Genomic DNA, 15681 nt, shown 5'->3' with positions numbered 1-15681 from the left:
CTGTCTCACTGCATGCTAAAGATGTCCTTACCCCAACATGCTACCCCATAATAGACTGACATGGTGCGCTTCTCTTTGTCAGCATCCCCTATTAAAACGGTCTCCTGAAGCTGGACCACTGGTGCCCAGCACAGTGCGTGGCACATCACGGGCACTCATGTCTGTCAAACCGACCAGAACAGACTCCCATGCCTTACGTACTAAGGCATGGGCAGCAAGAAAAGCAGATCTGATATTTTAACACAAGAAGGTAAACGCAGTCTCACGAACATCACTCAGGCTTGGAAGAGGGAAAAGCATGACTGAAATGTGGTAACTGAACCACAGAGGAAAGGATGTAAGATACAGGTCAAATGTGTGGCTCAGGAATCCGCCCACCTGGGTGGGGCCCTGGCTCTCCCACTTACTGTGTCATCTGGAGCCTCAGCGTTGTCTACAACAGGGAAGTCACTGACCATACAGGGAGTGTGAGGATGAAATGGGACAACCCATGTGAAGTGTTTGAAACAGTACAGTGTTAATGTTCAATGAATGTTATAGCTATTTTTGTTCACAATAAATGGGCTTCATAGAAAAGAGTGAGGAGCAAACTAAGAAGAAACAATAGTGACAGTATTTGGAGAATTTGGTACAAATGCCCAGGTCAGATAAAAAATGCAGGTCAGAAGTGACCAAGCAGAGGCCCAGATTTTAAAATTTTTCATTAGCTTCCATGTTTAAAAATGAAGCAACTTCCCGTTAAGAAAAAGAAAGCCAGAGTTCTGACTTCTCTTGGAAACCGGGGAGATCTGGCAGTTCTGGGCTTGTTTCCCCATGGCAACAACTGTCCAAATTTCTGAGGTGCCTGCACACTTTAAAGTGGACACGTGGTCTCCAGCTCCCTGCAGCCACTCCACATGCCTGACTGTACCTGGCCTGTTTCGTCCTGGAGGGGTCTGAGTTTGTGAACCCCTGCCATAGCCAATGTCTTTACAATAGCAGTATGGTATATTCTTGTGCACAGTGCTTTTCTGCTCAAGAACCTACTGTACCCCCTACTGCTTCCATCATCAAACTCAAACTCTGGCACCTCCTCAATCTGGGGATCCATTCCACCTCACTTCCCAGGACTCCCCATTACACCCCCAATAGGCCGCCCGATGCTCCCCTCATACCCTAGCTCATCCCTGTCCCTGCTGTGGGGCTGGGATGGCCTCTCCCCCTCTTCTGCCCACCTGAAGGTCCTCACCTGCCAAGCCTTAGCTCACATCTAATTTCCCCCCACCCTGCAGCCCAGAGTCATCTCCCTTCCACAGACTTGCACAGCGCTGGGGACAGGACCAACAATTATTCAAGTGTGGTTGGGTGTTCTCAGTTTTTCCCCGGAATAGAAATCTGTCTTTTCCCACTCAGTTCCCTCTTTTCCCCTTGCCGTCTGGGGTCCCCACTTTTGCTGGATCTATTTCTAGATGTTTGTGATTTAAAACAAAACCAGAATGGTGGGGGAGGGGATAAGACAAAAGATGTGGGCCGTTAGGGGAAAGGAAGAGAAAACTAGGGCAAACCTAGACTGGGCAGCTGAGCAGGAGGGAGAAAGGCAGGGGCTGGTGCAGACAGCAAGGACAGGAAGGGAATGTCTCAGTCTGTGTGCTTCCACCTGCGCTCAGAACCACAGCATTCAGCCCCCGGGGTCTTTGGCCCCCTGTGGCAATCCACCTTCCACAGGAGACTGGAGGCTCGTGAGGGCCGTACCTGACTGAGTGCTCCTTTATCTCCCTCGGAGCTCAGGGACGGCCCAGGTTCCTGCAGAGTGACTGACCTCAGTGTCCTCGGGTGTTCTCAGGTGAATGACCTGAATAAGATGTTGGGCATCAAGAACGTGGGCTCTTAGGTTTCACCACTTGGCAGAAGTGTGATGAGATCAGATAGCAATGTGGTTTTGCGTCCCAGCCAATAACAGGGAAGATGCTCTGGGCCACAGAGCGGTGGTTCTCAAGCTTGAGCCTGTGTCACCATCACCTGAGGGGCAGGGGCAGGAGATGATCCTTGTTAAACGAAGGACCACTGGGACTCACCCTAGAGGTTCTGGTTCAGTTGGTCTGGAATGGGTCCAAGAATCTGCTTTTCTAACAACTTCCCATGAGCTGCTGCTGCTGGGGGATGAGGTTACCTTTTGAGAAACCCTGCTCTAGAGTCCAAGGCTGAGGTCAACCTCAAAGCCTCATCACTCAGCCACTTTTTACCAGGAAACAAGTAACAGTCCTTCCCAACCGTCCTTTACTAACAGGTGACTCACCCTTCAGTGCCTTTACAGGGACCACAGATGCCCATGGCGTAATGGAGCATGCCCCCTTGTGGCTGAAATGGAAAATTACCTGCCCTGTAATACACCTTTTTTACCCTTAACAACGTTTGCAAAACTAATTTCATTGTATCTGCCTGACAGAAGATCCAAGGAAACCTGAGACGTCATCATTCACCAGATCTGATCCACATATAGACGAAGGGCCAAGGGTCCGTTCAGGTCAAATGCTTGGCCCAAAGGTGCCTAGGGACAGCAGAAATGATTTATTCTCATGGTTTGGGGACTTTATAGTGTGGGAAGTGTTTTAGAAGAATAATCCAACCTGAATTACTCAGTAAACTCTCTGTTGGAGACTAGGCCTTTGAAACATAAATTAGAACTGAACAATTTCAAAACCCTGGAAGCCCTGACTATAGTAGGGAAGCCCTACGAGAAGGCAACTTAAATGACTTCAAACCATGTTTTTCCCCTAACTTTCCTGAAATTAGCAAGCTGGCATTAACTGGGATCTAGGGCAAAAGCACTCTAGCACCCAATTTTGTCCCCAGTTGATTTGGAGTAAGCATCAAACTCAGTTTTTATCAGTTGTTACAGTGAAGTCATAGGATTTGCTGCCACCTACTGCTCAGACATGGAATGTGCAGGAGTTGGTAACTAGGAAACACTGTCAGCTAAGCAGTAGGTTTAAGTTTAAGGCTTCAAGCTTAAGGCTTCTCAAACTTGAGTGCCTTAGAATCGCCTGGAGGAAGGCTTGTTAAACCCTGGATTTCTGCACGCCACCCCCAGAGGTTCTGATTCAGCAGGACTGGGGCGGGGCCTAAGAATTTGCTCTTCTTACAACTTGCTGGGTGATGCTGATGCTGGGGGCGCGGCCAGCGCGGTGCACCAGTTCAAAGATCATGTGCTGTCTGAGGCAGCTGGGTGACACTTGTAGTTCTCCCTGAGTCACACAGTTCTGGAGCTTGGCCATTAATTAGTCCAAGTCTGTAAATCACCAGGAACTTCAAATTCAGGGTTTCTCACCTTGGGCACTGCTGATATTTGGACGCGGTAATTCTTTGCGGTGTGGGGACGGTTGGGGGCTGTCCCGTGCACTGTAGGATGTTTAGCAGCAACTCTGGCCACGCCCACTAGATGCCAGTCACAACCCTCTCCCCGGGTTTGGACGATCAAACACGTCTCAGAAACCACCAGGTGGCCCTGGGGAGGCACAACTGCCCCCGCGAAGAGCCACTGCTCTGAAAGGTAGCAGACGTTCGCCCCCCACTGAGTAGACTGTGAGGACTTCCTCAAGCCTCCGCTTGAATACAGAATGGCACTGGCATACAGGAAACTCCCCGCCCTCTGGGTTTAAATAACAACAGAGAAAAATAAACAGCTTACTTTTGTTGACTGCCTCCTATGTGCAAGGCACTCTAACGCTTTTTAATTACTCTAATTCCTACAACTATTGCTTTACTGATGAAGAAGCTGAAACTCTGACAGGTAAACTAACTTGTCCAAGGTCATGGTGAACACCTGTTGGACCAGGGTGGGGCAAGGGGAATGTGGGGCCGTCTGGACCAGTGCAGTGCAACGAAAACGTAAAGCAAATCTCAAATAGGAGCCATGTGCATAATTTTACGTTTTCTAGAAGTTGCATTTAAAAGGTAAAAAGTACCTTAGATTAATTTAATATTTAACCCAATATTTAACCGCCTTCCAGTCTCTACAGGTGGGACAGCATGTGCCAACTCTACTGCAATGTGCTTCCATTTCTGCCTGCGTTTCAGCCATTCTATCAGACTCACATGCCTATTCATGTCCTCGGCAATCTGTTTTTGGAATCCTTCTGCTTATTTTGAAATGAGGTCTACAGTTTTATGAAATTCATCAAACAGTAGATACCTCATCTGGTGGCCAGACTGTTGAGCATTATCTCATTGTAGTTCCAAGAGTTTTTCCAGTGGTTGTTTGCCATGAGGACTCTGCCTTGTGGTTGCCCCTGTGGGTAGTTCTGCTGGGAGCCCTTCACGTTGTCCTCACGACAGGTTTTTGACTAGGAAAGCAATCATTTCCTAGAGAATATTGCAATGAACTCCTTCTCCTACCATATTAGTTCATTCAGGTTTCACAGGTGTGAAAATCAAGAAAGACTTAAATACTAAGGTCTATTCATACCAATAAAAAATAGAAATGAGAGTTGTTCCTTATGAAATGCTCTCTGTGCCTGGCACTTGACACTCACTATCTTATTCATTTCTCCTAACAGTCCTAGGAGGTAGGTACTGTTACAATTACCATTTGTCGAAGCGAGGTGAGGTGAGGCAGAGCAGTGGGCTTTAGTAGGCTGCCCAAGGTCTCCCAGCTAGCCACTGGCAGAGCTGGGAACAGTATCGAGGTCTGATAACAGAGCTGATCTGTTAACTTCTATGCTGCACTGTCTGAAAGATAATTTGCATATGTTTGTACAGATGTAGTTTCATGAATTATATACCTTCACCAGGATACCACATGCCTTAATTTTTTTAATCCTCACCCACGAACATTCCTTCACCACTTCCAGACAGAGAGAGACACGAAGGGGGAGAGAGGGAGAAAGAGACAGAGGGAAACATCAATGTGTGAGAGAAACATCAATTGGTTGCCTCCTGTACCCTGACCAGAGATCGAACCCTACAACCCAGGTATGTGCCCTGACCTGGAATCAAACCTGCAACATTTCAGTCTATGGGATAATGCTCCAACCAAATGAGCCACACGGGCCTTCTTTTGATGAGGAAAATATACAAATATAAATATATATTTTTATATATAATATATATGTATTTATATATAATTTTTTTTCTTGGTATTCTAGACACTGCCTCTGAAGCAAGAAGCTGCCTGAACTTCTCAGGACGCCTGGCCCTTGCCTCGAACAGGGCGCTGAGGTCAGGTCCGGCAGGAGCTCCAACCAGCAAGCCAGCAGGATCACATCAGAGCCTGGAGCCAGGCCAGCAAAGGGGCAGAAGCCAGCGCAGTGGGTTTAGGAGTGAACAGGATGGGGATGTAGAACAGAGAGTGAAAACAAACCCTGGGCAGGCAGTGGGGGAGCAGGGGAAGAGAGGGTGGTGGTGAAAAGGACCCAGGGCCCAGGGAGGGGCTGTGCTTTCGCTGGCAGTTTGGTTCCGTTAAAGACTTGCAGTGCTGAAACGGGGAAGTTAAGGCAGTTGAAAGAGCAGGAGAGCTTGGGGGGGGCGGGTAGATGTGAATCAGCAAAGGCCCTAAAGAGCCGGGACAAGAAGGGATTTGAAGCCCATGTGGGGGGAACATGTTTGCTGGGTTTGATGCCAAAGCCTTATACCTGCTTCACTCTATCACCCCCTGCCATCACTGCCTGATAGTCCACCGCCGCCCAAGTTCCTGCAGCCAAGTGGTTTGGGAAGTTAAGTGTCTACAGCCAGAAACATTTCCGCCCCACCAGGCATAGCTTTGTGTCCTTTTTCATTAAGGCAATGCAAAACACAGGGTTTGGTGCAAGGGATGCAAGTCTGTCTCCACCTAAAACAGCTCTCACCAGCCTGCTTCGGAGGGCCCCTGAAATATGGCACCACTTGGACTCCCTTCCTACAGCCTCTACAGAATCTTGTTCAAGGTCAACCAGGCTACACCCATCTGGAAAAGAGCAGCTCTGCTCACAGCAGTGTGTCCACAACGGCTCAAAGGTGGGAGCAACCCAAGTGTCCACCAAAGGATGAATGGAGAGCAGAAGGTCCCATGGTCCAACAATGGAGTGTTACTCAGCCTTAAGAAGGAGTTCTGATACCTGCTACGACATGGGTGAACCTGGAGGAAGTCATGCTAGGTTAAATAAGCCAGTCACAAACACAGAAATGCTGTCTGATTCCGCCCATGGGAGGCACGTGGAGCAGCCAAATTCACACAGACAGAAAATAGGATGGTGGTTGCTGAGGGCTGGGGGTAGGGGAGGGGGTTATTGTCTATTCTACTGGGCACGGAGTTTCAGTTTTGCAAGATGAAAGAGTTTTGGATGTACTTAATGCCACTGACCTGCATATTTAAAAAGGGTTTCAATGGGAAATTTTGTGTTACGTGTATCTTACCACAATTAAAAAAACAACCCAGGTCACCCAGTGCAAAAGGGGCCGCTTGGTCACTTGTTCTCATCTATGATTATTAGTTTGGCTCAGCTTTGTTCTTCCATAAAGGAAGCTCAACCAAGAGGAGGACATCAGGAGCTGGGACCTGGGAGAGTGGGCGACAGAGATGACAGTCATGAGGACAGTAACTCAGGGCTCTAGGAGGTGCTTTGAGAAAGGCCAGACCCCAGGTTCCCACCCTGACCTAGGGGGACACCCTGCAGGCACCTCAGTAGCAGGAAGGGACTGAACCTCCTGACGGAAGGAAATTCTTCCCAGACACTTTGGGAGCTGCCTGAGGGAGGGGCAACAGCAGCCCCCGTCTGCTTTGCCCTTTCACTGAAGGTTGTCGGACTAGAGGCCCCTCCATGGAGTAAAAAGTCTACACACTCATTATTACTAATTAGGACCCCAGGACTCAGCGACACTGGCTTGTTTAGAAACCCTTCTCCCAGGTCTCTCCTCTCACAAGCTGGTGTGAGAGGGGCCCAAGAGCTAGCTAGTCTCAAAGTCCAGGACAGGTTCCAGGATGCTGAAGCCACACCCACAACCAATGGGGGATTGGGGGAAAGGGGGGTCACTGCCTCCACTATCAGACCTCAGGAAAGAAACTCATTTTGGTCAGAGAAAAGCAGCATTTTATACCTCTCTCATTAATGAGACATAACTGTTCTACTAGTATGGAAATAATTACGGAAAAAATGCATTTCAAAATTTCATTTCCCTGAATCTGTAGCTTGAGTCCCAAGCTTAACAGATGCTATTTTTATCAAATACTTTCTATTCTGTGACGTACTTTGCCAACTTTCTATTATTAGGTAAATCAGGAGAAGTCCACATTTGATTCCCCTTCTTCTGGCTTCTCCCTCCCCATTTGTGGGAAAGGTGGTGGTTTCCGCAAGGGCACTGTCCTTTCAGCAGAATGTGAGCAACAGCCATCTGAAAACTCACCTCGGTGCCAAAATATCCGGCAATGGGCTCTGCCTCCTTTGCAAATGACGTCTCGTCCTGGCTTCACCCCATCCCAGATGGCAGAGCTGATGGGACAGGAAAAAATACAGATTTCAGAGCATTTATGGCATTGTTCTTCCCCACCCCCACTTCCTGTGAAGGAGGATTTAGTCTTGGCCAGCTCAGTTCTGAAGGCTTTCCATGAAGAATATAGAAAGGCATGGGAAGGGGTTCTGGATTGTGCAGTGCGGTGGGCGGTTTGGCTTAGTGAGCCCACCAAAGAAAAGGCAGGACACCACCTACTACAGCAGAATAGAGCAGAAGGTCAGAGACAGGAGAGCCAGGCATGGGTTGAACTTGGGGGAATTCAAGAGATAAATGCAAGGGGATGGAGTAGCTGCTGAGCTGTCATGAGGAAGATTTGGGAGCAGTGATGGGAGGTTTTTCAGAAATGTTATTGGTGTTATGAATGGAATCCTTCCTTCCCCTTGGCATTTTAAAGAGATTTCAGTAAAGACATAAATTGGTTTCAATGCTATTTTTTGAACAAGGGACTGGGTTTATTCAAAGCAGCCCAGACTACTGGGGCTTAACGTTTGTGATGAAGGAGAACTGATCTTCACCCCTCTTCTCCCGTCAGCACAGACTGGAGCCCAGACTGGCATCCTAGGAGCTGGGTTGGGACTGCAGATGTGTCTTGTTTGGTTTGCTGAGAGTAAATGTTTTTAAAGCCACTGCTGAAAATTGGGATTTCTCATTTAAAAATTTGCATTGCCTACTCCTCCTTTAAAAAAATTGGAAAATCTGGCAGCATGAAAACTCTCATTCTCATAAGGCAAAAACAGGCTCGTGCCCTCTAGTTCACCCCGTACCCACCCCTCACATAAGGTGCACAGGTGCACGCACACCTGGCCCATTCCTGCGTGTGCATGTCCTACCACCTGGTAATGGCAGACAAGATAATTAGGGCTTGCTCTCCTGCTGAGGGCAATAAGAAAAGCTGGACAGAAAATTAAAATCAGCCTGAAAGTGTCAAAAAGTTTAAAAGATAACGGAAAACTGCCAAACTAAGATGTGGAAGGAAATGGGCATTCAGGGAGGTGAGGCCAACAACTGGGGCCTTTCTTCCCCTTGGGACATTTGCTGCTTCCAGAAGGGTGACTAAGAAGCTGAGAGGCCAAACAGCACTGAGATAGCTTTGTGTGCCTCGGTGGACAAAGGGGGTGTCTGTAACCACTCCCCCCATTCTGGGTTACGACCCTGAAGGACTGCACCTTAAAATTGGATGAACTGGAGATAGACTAGAATTTGCAGGGCTTCGGGTCAGCCTAAATTCTTCAAATTGGATAAGGTGATCCTAAATTACAAGCATCCTCAGGTGACTAGCAGAACCAAAAGTTACCATAACATCTCATATTACTTCTACCAACGATTTTTTCACATAGAAGTTCAGCACACATGAAAATAACCAGACACGAGGAAATAAGACAATGCATGAGATCCAGCTGAAACAATTACATGGGAAACAACCCCAGAGAACCCCAGCGCCTGGAGTGACTGCACACAGACTTTAAAGTAACTATGTTTACTGTGCAAAGAAGATAAAAGACAAGGTTTGAAAATTTGGCAGAAAACTGGAAACTTAAAAGAAAAAGGACAATGAAGATTTGAAAAATAACCAAATAGAGATTTAGAACTGAAGAATATAATAACAAAAGTGGGGAGCTCAGCGGATGGGTTTAACAGCCGACCAGGCAGAGCTGAAGAGAGAACTGGTGAACTGGGAAGCAGGTGAGGAGAAAGCTCAGGATGAAAGGACAAAGGCTGGGAACTACTGCAGAGAGAGTAGAGATGTGGGAGGTGAAGGAAGACTCCAGCTCCAGAAGGAGAGGAGAGAGAATAGGGCAGCAGCAATACTTGAAGAGGAAATCGTTGAGAAAACACCCAAATTGACTACAAACATCAAGCCGCAGATTCCAGGAGTCCTGGGAACTCCACGCAGGATCAATAAATATCCAGCGCTAGGTACATCATAATTAAAGTCAATGAAAACCACAGACAAAGAGAAAAAAGACGTTAAAAGCAGCTACGATCACTTGGAAAAAGGTGAGAAACTGCTGGCTTACTTTTTGACAGAAACAATGAAACCCAGAAATTAGTGGAATTTAAATACCTTTGAAGTCTGAAAGAAAATAACTGCCCATTTAGAATTCTTTGTCCAGTAAAAACAGCCTCCAATAATAAAGGTGAAATTAGACATGTTCAGGATTCCTTTCCAGAAATAAATACTACAGGAGGTTCTTTAAGGAGAAGGAAATGATTTAAGATGATAGGTTATAGATGCAGGAAGAAATAAACAACAATGCAAAGGTTAATTCAAGAAAATCCAAAAGCATTGGACTGTAAAAAACAATATAACCATGTCCCTCACTGGGAGTAAAAAACATAAAAATATACAACAAGTATGCATAAGTCTGGAGAGAGGGCTAAATGGAGTTAAAATGTCCTAAGGTCCTCATATTATTACAAAAGAAGATAAAAATACCAATTAACATTAGACTTTGATAAATCAAAGATACATATTTTGATCTCTAGGATAACCTCTAAAGAAATAGTAAACTAAAGGATATAACTTCTAAGATTATAGAAGGAAAAATAGAATATTCAACCACTCCAAAAGCAGGCAGGGAAGTAGAACAAAAGAACATAGAGCATGTGGGATAAATGGAAACATTTAATAAGGTGGTAAAGTTAAGTCCAAATACATTAGTGATTAAAGGTTTGCATTTACATTAAATGTAAGTCAACAAAATATTCAATTAAAAGTCAAAAAGTGTTGAACTGGGTAAAAGAATCTATGTACTGTGTGTAAGAACACATCTAAAGTTAGTTTGCCAGCCAACCTGTCAACAGACATGTTAATGTCAACGAGGGAGAAATAAACCTTTGTTATTTTAAGGCACTGTAATTTGGGGATTATTTATAACCACAGGATAACCCAGCCTATTCTGACTAATACCAGTACAAAAAGGGAAGGACTTTTTCTTCCAGCCATAGAGGTGAGGCTGTTCTGAAGGAGTGATGAGTTCTGGTGAGTTCACTGTTAGTTCATTAAACTCCAGGCAGGTGAGGTGAAACCGGGCTGGGGCAGGGACAGCAGCTCCCAAGAAGATCCTGTGAAGACTGGTGGGAGGCAGGTTTGGAAGGGCCTCGGACTTAATAAGAAATGGATATTGTCCTGGAAGGTCAAGGGTCTGTAGAAGCTGTGATGGGTGAATACTGGTGGTAATGGAGAGGATGGACTGGGGAGAATCTAACCAGGTGCAAGGAGGAAATTAGGAAGAGAGTTAGTCTCAATGAAGATGGCACAGGTTTTGTTCTGCTCCCTAGAGGTAGCTCTTAGTAAGAATTTGGTGAGAATTTTTCCAGCAATTGCATATACATGCAAACACACAGACAAACCAATTTTAAAAATGCAAATGAGATTAATTATATTCTATCTGCTCGTCTGACATTCTTTCCAGTTAATAATATCTTCATGGTTATTTTCAGTGTCATCTCAGAGAGATTCACCTCTTTTTATCAGCTGCTTACTTTGTGATTGCATCGCTGTGCCATAATGAAGTAACCACTCCCCTGTTAACAGACGGTTAGGTTGTTTTCACTATTGCAAACAATGCTTCAGTGACCATCTTGCAAATAATATTCATACATTTTAATGTCTTCTTTCAACAGACACTAAGACCAGTTTTGCCACCATTTCAATGGTGGAAATTTTAGGTTATTAACGGAAATACAACCGGCAAGCTATTTGAGGTGACAATTTTGGTTAGGGGCTGCCTGCTATGGATGGATGATGCCCAGAATAGTGTCTTAACCACACTGGGCACCGAATAAGGACTCATGGAAGGAATGAATGAACAAACGAGTCCACATCTACTGCAGACACCTGCCGGGTCTGCTCTGCCCTCATTTCTCACGGGATTCCTCAACCTGAGCACGACTGACTTCCAGGGCTGAACACTGCTTTGTGTGGGGCTGAACGTTGTAGAAAGTTTGGCAGCATCCTGGCCTTGACCCTCTCGGTGCCGCTGGTACAATCCCAGTTGCGATAAAAATGTCTCCAGAGATTGCCAAGCGTCCCCTGAGGAAACCTCACTCCTGGTTGAGAACCATTGATTTATAATACAGGTTGTATTTGTATAAGGGCAAAGGCCCCTTTGAAAGACAGCTGACTGCAAAGTTTGGTCATATTTCTACTCCATCCTCCCATGATGAAGAGGCCTTTCTTCCTGGGTTTCCACAGACCTTTCAGAGTCTCCTGGAACCTTAGTCCAGGTTTCATTTTTTAGGGCCACCTGATACCTTCTCCCAGATTGAGGGCAATCCTCAGTATATATTCTCTCATTATCAACTAACCCGCCTCGGAAGTACTTATCAAAGTTGAATTCTTACACTTAATAGAGTAATTATGAAATTAATCTGTATCTCTCACCTTCCACAAGTGAAAATTCGGTACGTAAGAGGTTTTGTTCACTGTTTTTATATCTAGTGCCCAAAACAACGTCTGACACGTACTAGGTGCTCAGTGGGTGTTGGATGGATGGATGGACAGACAGCTGCCTGTTATTAGCACTAGCCAGCCCTAGGGAACAGCAGTCTTCACCCATTTTTGCTCTTGTGCCTATTAAAATAATTTTGAAAAACAATGTTACCTATACCCACATTTAAAAGTTGGTATGTTAAATGTTCATCATTAAGTCCACATGGATTCAAGATAATAACTTCCAGCATGTTGTAAATATTGGAATTTAGAAATTTAGCTGTGATAATATCCTTTACAATTGACTGTCACAGCACTCAGGGTCAGGCCAGCCTTGCGACCTGCCCCGCTACTCAGGACTCTGTTATCTCCACTCGCTTCTTAGCTCGAGGCTTAATGGAAACTCTCTCTCTATCGTGCACAATAGACACCGGGCAGCCTCAAGCCCTTTGTCAGACTGCCCTTCCCACCTGGGGACAGCCCCGCCCTTTACCTAACCTGTAGTAGGGACTCACATCCTGAAACCAGGAAGCAACAGAAGAACAAGAGACTAACCCCTCCCTGACCTCCGCCCCCAGACCCCCGCGCTTTCTCTTTTAAAAACCCATTCCTGCCTCCCTGGCTGAGGCACCGCCCAGACTCAGCCTCCGGTGCTGCTCCAAAGGAAGGCGCGGGTCCTCTGGCTCCTCCCGTCTCTATCTTTTGCGTGTTTCTAACAAGTACTGTCCTTCAAATTCAAGGGATGGAAGAAACAAAGTTATTAAATAAAAAATTCCTTAATTCATTGTTAAGGGAAGCTGAATTAAATTATTAAAGGAAGCTCCCAGTTGGGGGACCTGGAGATCTTTACATTTGGCTCAACAGCACCTGAGTAAGATTTGTGAAGAGTGGGGGCTATGCCTCCCAGTAAGGGATGGGTTATTACGAACCCAGACACGTTCTCAGGCAAGTCAGTTTGAGGGAAGAGTACCTATAGAAACTGAGAACCTGGAAACATTCTCCAAAACTAATCCTTGGTGTGCTCCTTGGAAGGTCTTCGAGACCCGCCTCCTGGGGGTAATGAAGGCCAGTGGCCTGCAGAGGGCAGTGTTGGACAAGCCGTTGAGCTCCGTGTCTGGTTTCTCCCGCCAGTTAGGAGAGAAAGGAGACTCAGTTTGAGCACCGTAGGGAGCCGAGCCCATCCCCTCCTGTGTACACAATGGATTATTCACAGGAAACCCGCTCCCAGCAGAACCGAGGGCAGAGACTCTCCATCCTGTACCTGGGACTGTAAACAAATGAAAACCCTATTCATTCTCCCGTTTGAGAACTGAGTCTGGGGGTGGGGGCGTGGGGAACAACACCTGAGGACTGAAGTCATGGGGCTGACTCTACCATGAGGTTTTTGTTTTTTCTTTTATGAAATAAAAATAACAGTGACTCCTCAATAACTTATTATTTCAGGAGACAGTGAGCAAACTGGCTGAAAGCTCCCACTCTGGCGTCAGACAGGTGGTGGCTGGGAAGTGTGCCCTCTGCAAGCTCACCTTCGAAGCCAGCTCTGCCCAGCTCTGCCCTCCTGGGTGTCAGCCAGAACCACATCACCTTCCTCATGGGGCTGCTGGGAGGATAAGTGAGACAGGCAGGCACAGAGTTCTCCGTAAATAACAGTGCCGATGTTGACGATGGTGATACTGAGCTGGCTTTTTGTCAGGCAGGAGTGTCTCCAAATTTACCATTCAAGTCCGAGGAGGAAGAATCGGAGGTGAAAAAATCAAGCTATTTAATAACTGTTGTAAGTTTTACAAGCCTATGAGTTAGAAGCAGACACAGCCAGAGGAAGGCAGAATCGGTACGAGTCAATGTTAGAGTCTAGCAGCTTGACATTGTGCCCCCAGGGCTGGGGGTCCCACCCCCCACTGACAAGAGGGCCTGTGTGTCTAAAATATTGTGCATGTGACGGCCATACTTATGCGGACGATACCTGTGTCCATCAGCCTCGGACATCAGAGCAATGACTTTGTTCCTTACATTTATCCTCTGAGACACCTCAAAATGAGGGATGAACTAAAGATGAAATGAAGTTAGTAATTTGAACTAATTGCTTGGATACAGGAAAAGTAGGACTCCAAGCAAGACCCCTGCCCTTCCGCACCCTGTGGGGAAAGGTACCAGGGACTAGTTCAGGAGGCATGGAGACAACTTGGAGAGATAACTGTCCTTTCACCTGGCAGCTGTCCAGCCCCCCAAATAGCTTTCGTGTCTGGTCCAAAAATAAGATCACATGGGAAGGGGAGAAATAAACACCAAGTGCTTTTTCTTGGGCTTCCCATGGGTACAGCAGCATCAGCCGGGCTGAGAGGCGCCCCAAGAGGGCGGCCTAACAACCCCTCTGCTGTGTCCTCCCCAGGCCCCAAGGCAGGGAAAACAACCTGTATTGGGGTGGGTGGGGCGTGTGGTTGGCACTCAGCCCTTCTCTTGGGGCTCCTTTGAGCTCCATTCACATCAGGGAGAGAGCAGGAGGGAGCAGACCAGAGGATCTAACAGCCTCAACTCCGGGGGTTGGGGGGGTGGAAATCTTCCTTTTGTTGAAGGACACGCCCTCTGATGGAGAAGGGGAACTCCCTTCCTCCTGTGGCCGCCTGCCTGCAGTGGTCCTGGTAGGACAGCGTGGACGCTGCAGGCTGTTGCAGCTGCCGTGGCCCCAGAAAGAAAGAGCCCCCAAGCCAAAGCAGAGAGGTGAGTACATTCTCTTCTCCAAGGAGCTCAGACTGTTATGGATCTCTGCCTGGCTTCAGGCTTGCGGTGCAGTGTGAGTGTTCTCCCCTAGTCCCCTTCCTCCCCCTCTCCTCCCTGATCTGAGGCTCTGCGGCAGGCCTGAGTCTATGTGATGGATGCTAGAGTGAATTTTCCTGCCCTCCCTTCTCTCATTCGGAGGCCCGTTTGCTCCCAGAAAGGATGGAGTAGGCCTAGTTCTTAGCGGGGAAGCAGGAAGTGATTCCTATCAAGTGAATTATCTCTGCTGAGATCCGAGAAGATGTTTCACAGGAAATCGTTAGACAAATCCCATTGCAGTAGAGCTAATGCTTAGTTTTTAAAAGCCCTGCATGAAGTAGGAAATAAAAGGATGCTAGCTGATTCTTGGTAATTGGGCAAAAGGGAAAAAACAGAAATGGGATAAGCAGAGCTTCCTGTCCTCTCAGACCCTTCCCTATCTCTTCCTGGCTCTCAGAGCCCTGCAAAATGTACTTAACAGATCCGAGAACGCCTTGCTTTGGTTGAGAACAAAAGGAACAAAATCAAGGAAGGGTTTGGGGAGAATTGCTCTGCAAGTGGAGTCAAGGCACAAAGAAGAGAAACATCTTTTTCAGAGTCTTGGTTTCTCCTCCTAACATCTCTGCACTCCCAGACACATACTCACCTGTGCCTATTTAGGGATGTGCACTGAGGTCTCCATTGCTTGCACACGCACGCCATTATTCCTTGACACACACCGCCCCTTGGGTATGTATGGGCTACAAATATCTATGCTAAGGATAAGCCAACAAAATGCTGGTGGGAACAAGGCAGCTACTTGAATAAATCAGGATTCTTTTAGTAACAATGGACTGAAACCTAGCTTGTAGGGACACAGGTAAAACAAGAAGGAAACCTCCCTCATGGAGCTGGAACATCCAGGGCTTTGATATGGTCAGGTCCAGCCACACAGACAACGGCATCTTGACCCTTTGTCTTTCCCCATTTCTTGGCCTCACTGTCCCGTGTCCTGTCCCCAGGAAGACTGATCTATCGTCATGGCAGAT

At 46.8% G+C, this 15681-nt stretch overlaps 2 protein-coding genes across 5 annotated transcripts in view; one reads left to right on the top strand and one right to left on the bottom strand.

The window, feature by feature from the left end:
• The window catches only part of ARHGAP26 (Rho GTPase activating protein 26), a 451541-nt gene that overhangs the window by 426779 nt on the left and 9081 nt on the right, over positions 1–15681 (bottom strand). For 2 of the 4 annotated variants that reach the window (XM_045183873.2, XM_045183874.2), the window contains exon 2: positions 7357–7442. The exons of 1 other annotated variant lie outside the window; for it this stretch is intronic. In XM_045183873.2, the coding sequence (XP_045039808.1) occupies positions 7357–7442 (86 nt within the window). Of the gene's footprint in view, positions 1–1731; positions 1751–7356; positions 7443–15681 lie in introns of those variants that run through there. One more of the 4 variants, XM_053912484.1, reaches the window with a different exon arrangement.
• Positions 14456–15681, top strand: part of FGF1 (fibroblast growth factor 1) — a 91584-nt gene continuing 90358 nt past the window's right edge. Inside the window, exon 1 of the mRNA XM_024575108.4 lies at positions 14456–14617. The gene's annotated coding sequence lies outside the window, so the exon portion shown is untranslated. The remainder of the gene's footprint in view (positions 14618–15681) is intronic.

Source organism: Desmodus rotundus, chromosome 10, assembly GCF_022682495.2.
Source record: "Desmodus rotundus isolate HL8 chromosome 10, HLdesRot8A.1, whole genome shotgun sequence".
In the NCBI taxonomy this organism is placed as follows: Eukaryota; Metazoa; Chordata; class Mammalia; order Chiroptera; family Phyllostomidae; genus Desmodus; species Desmodus rotundus.
This window is presented reverse-complemented; position numbering and strand designations above follow the sequence as displayed.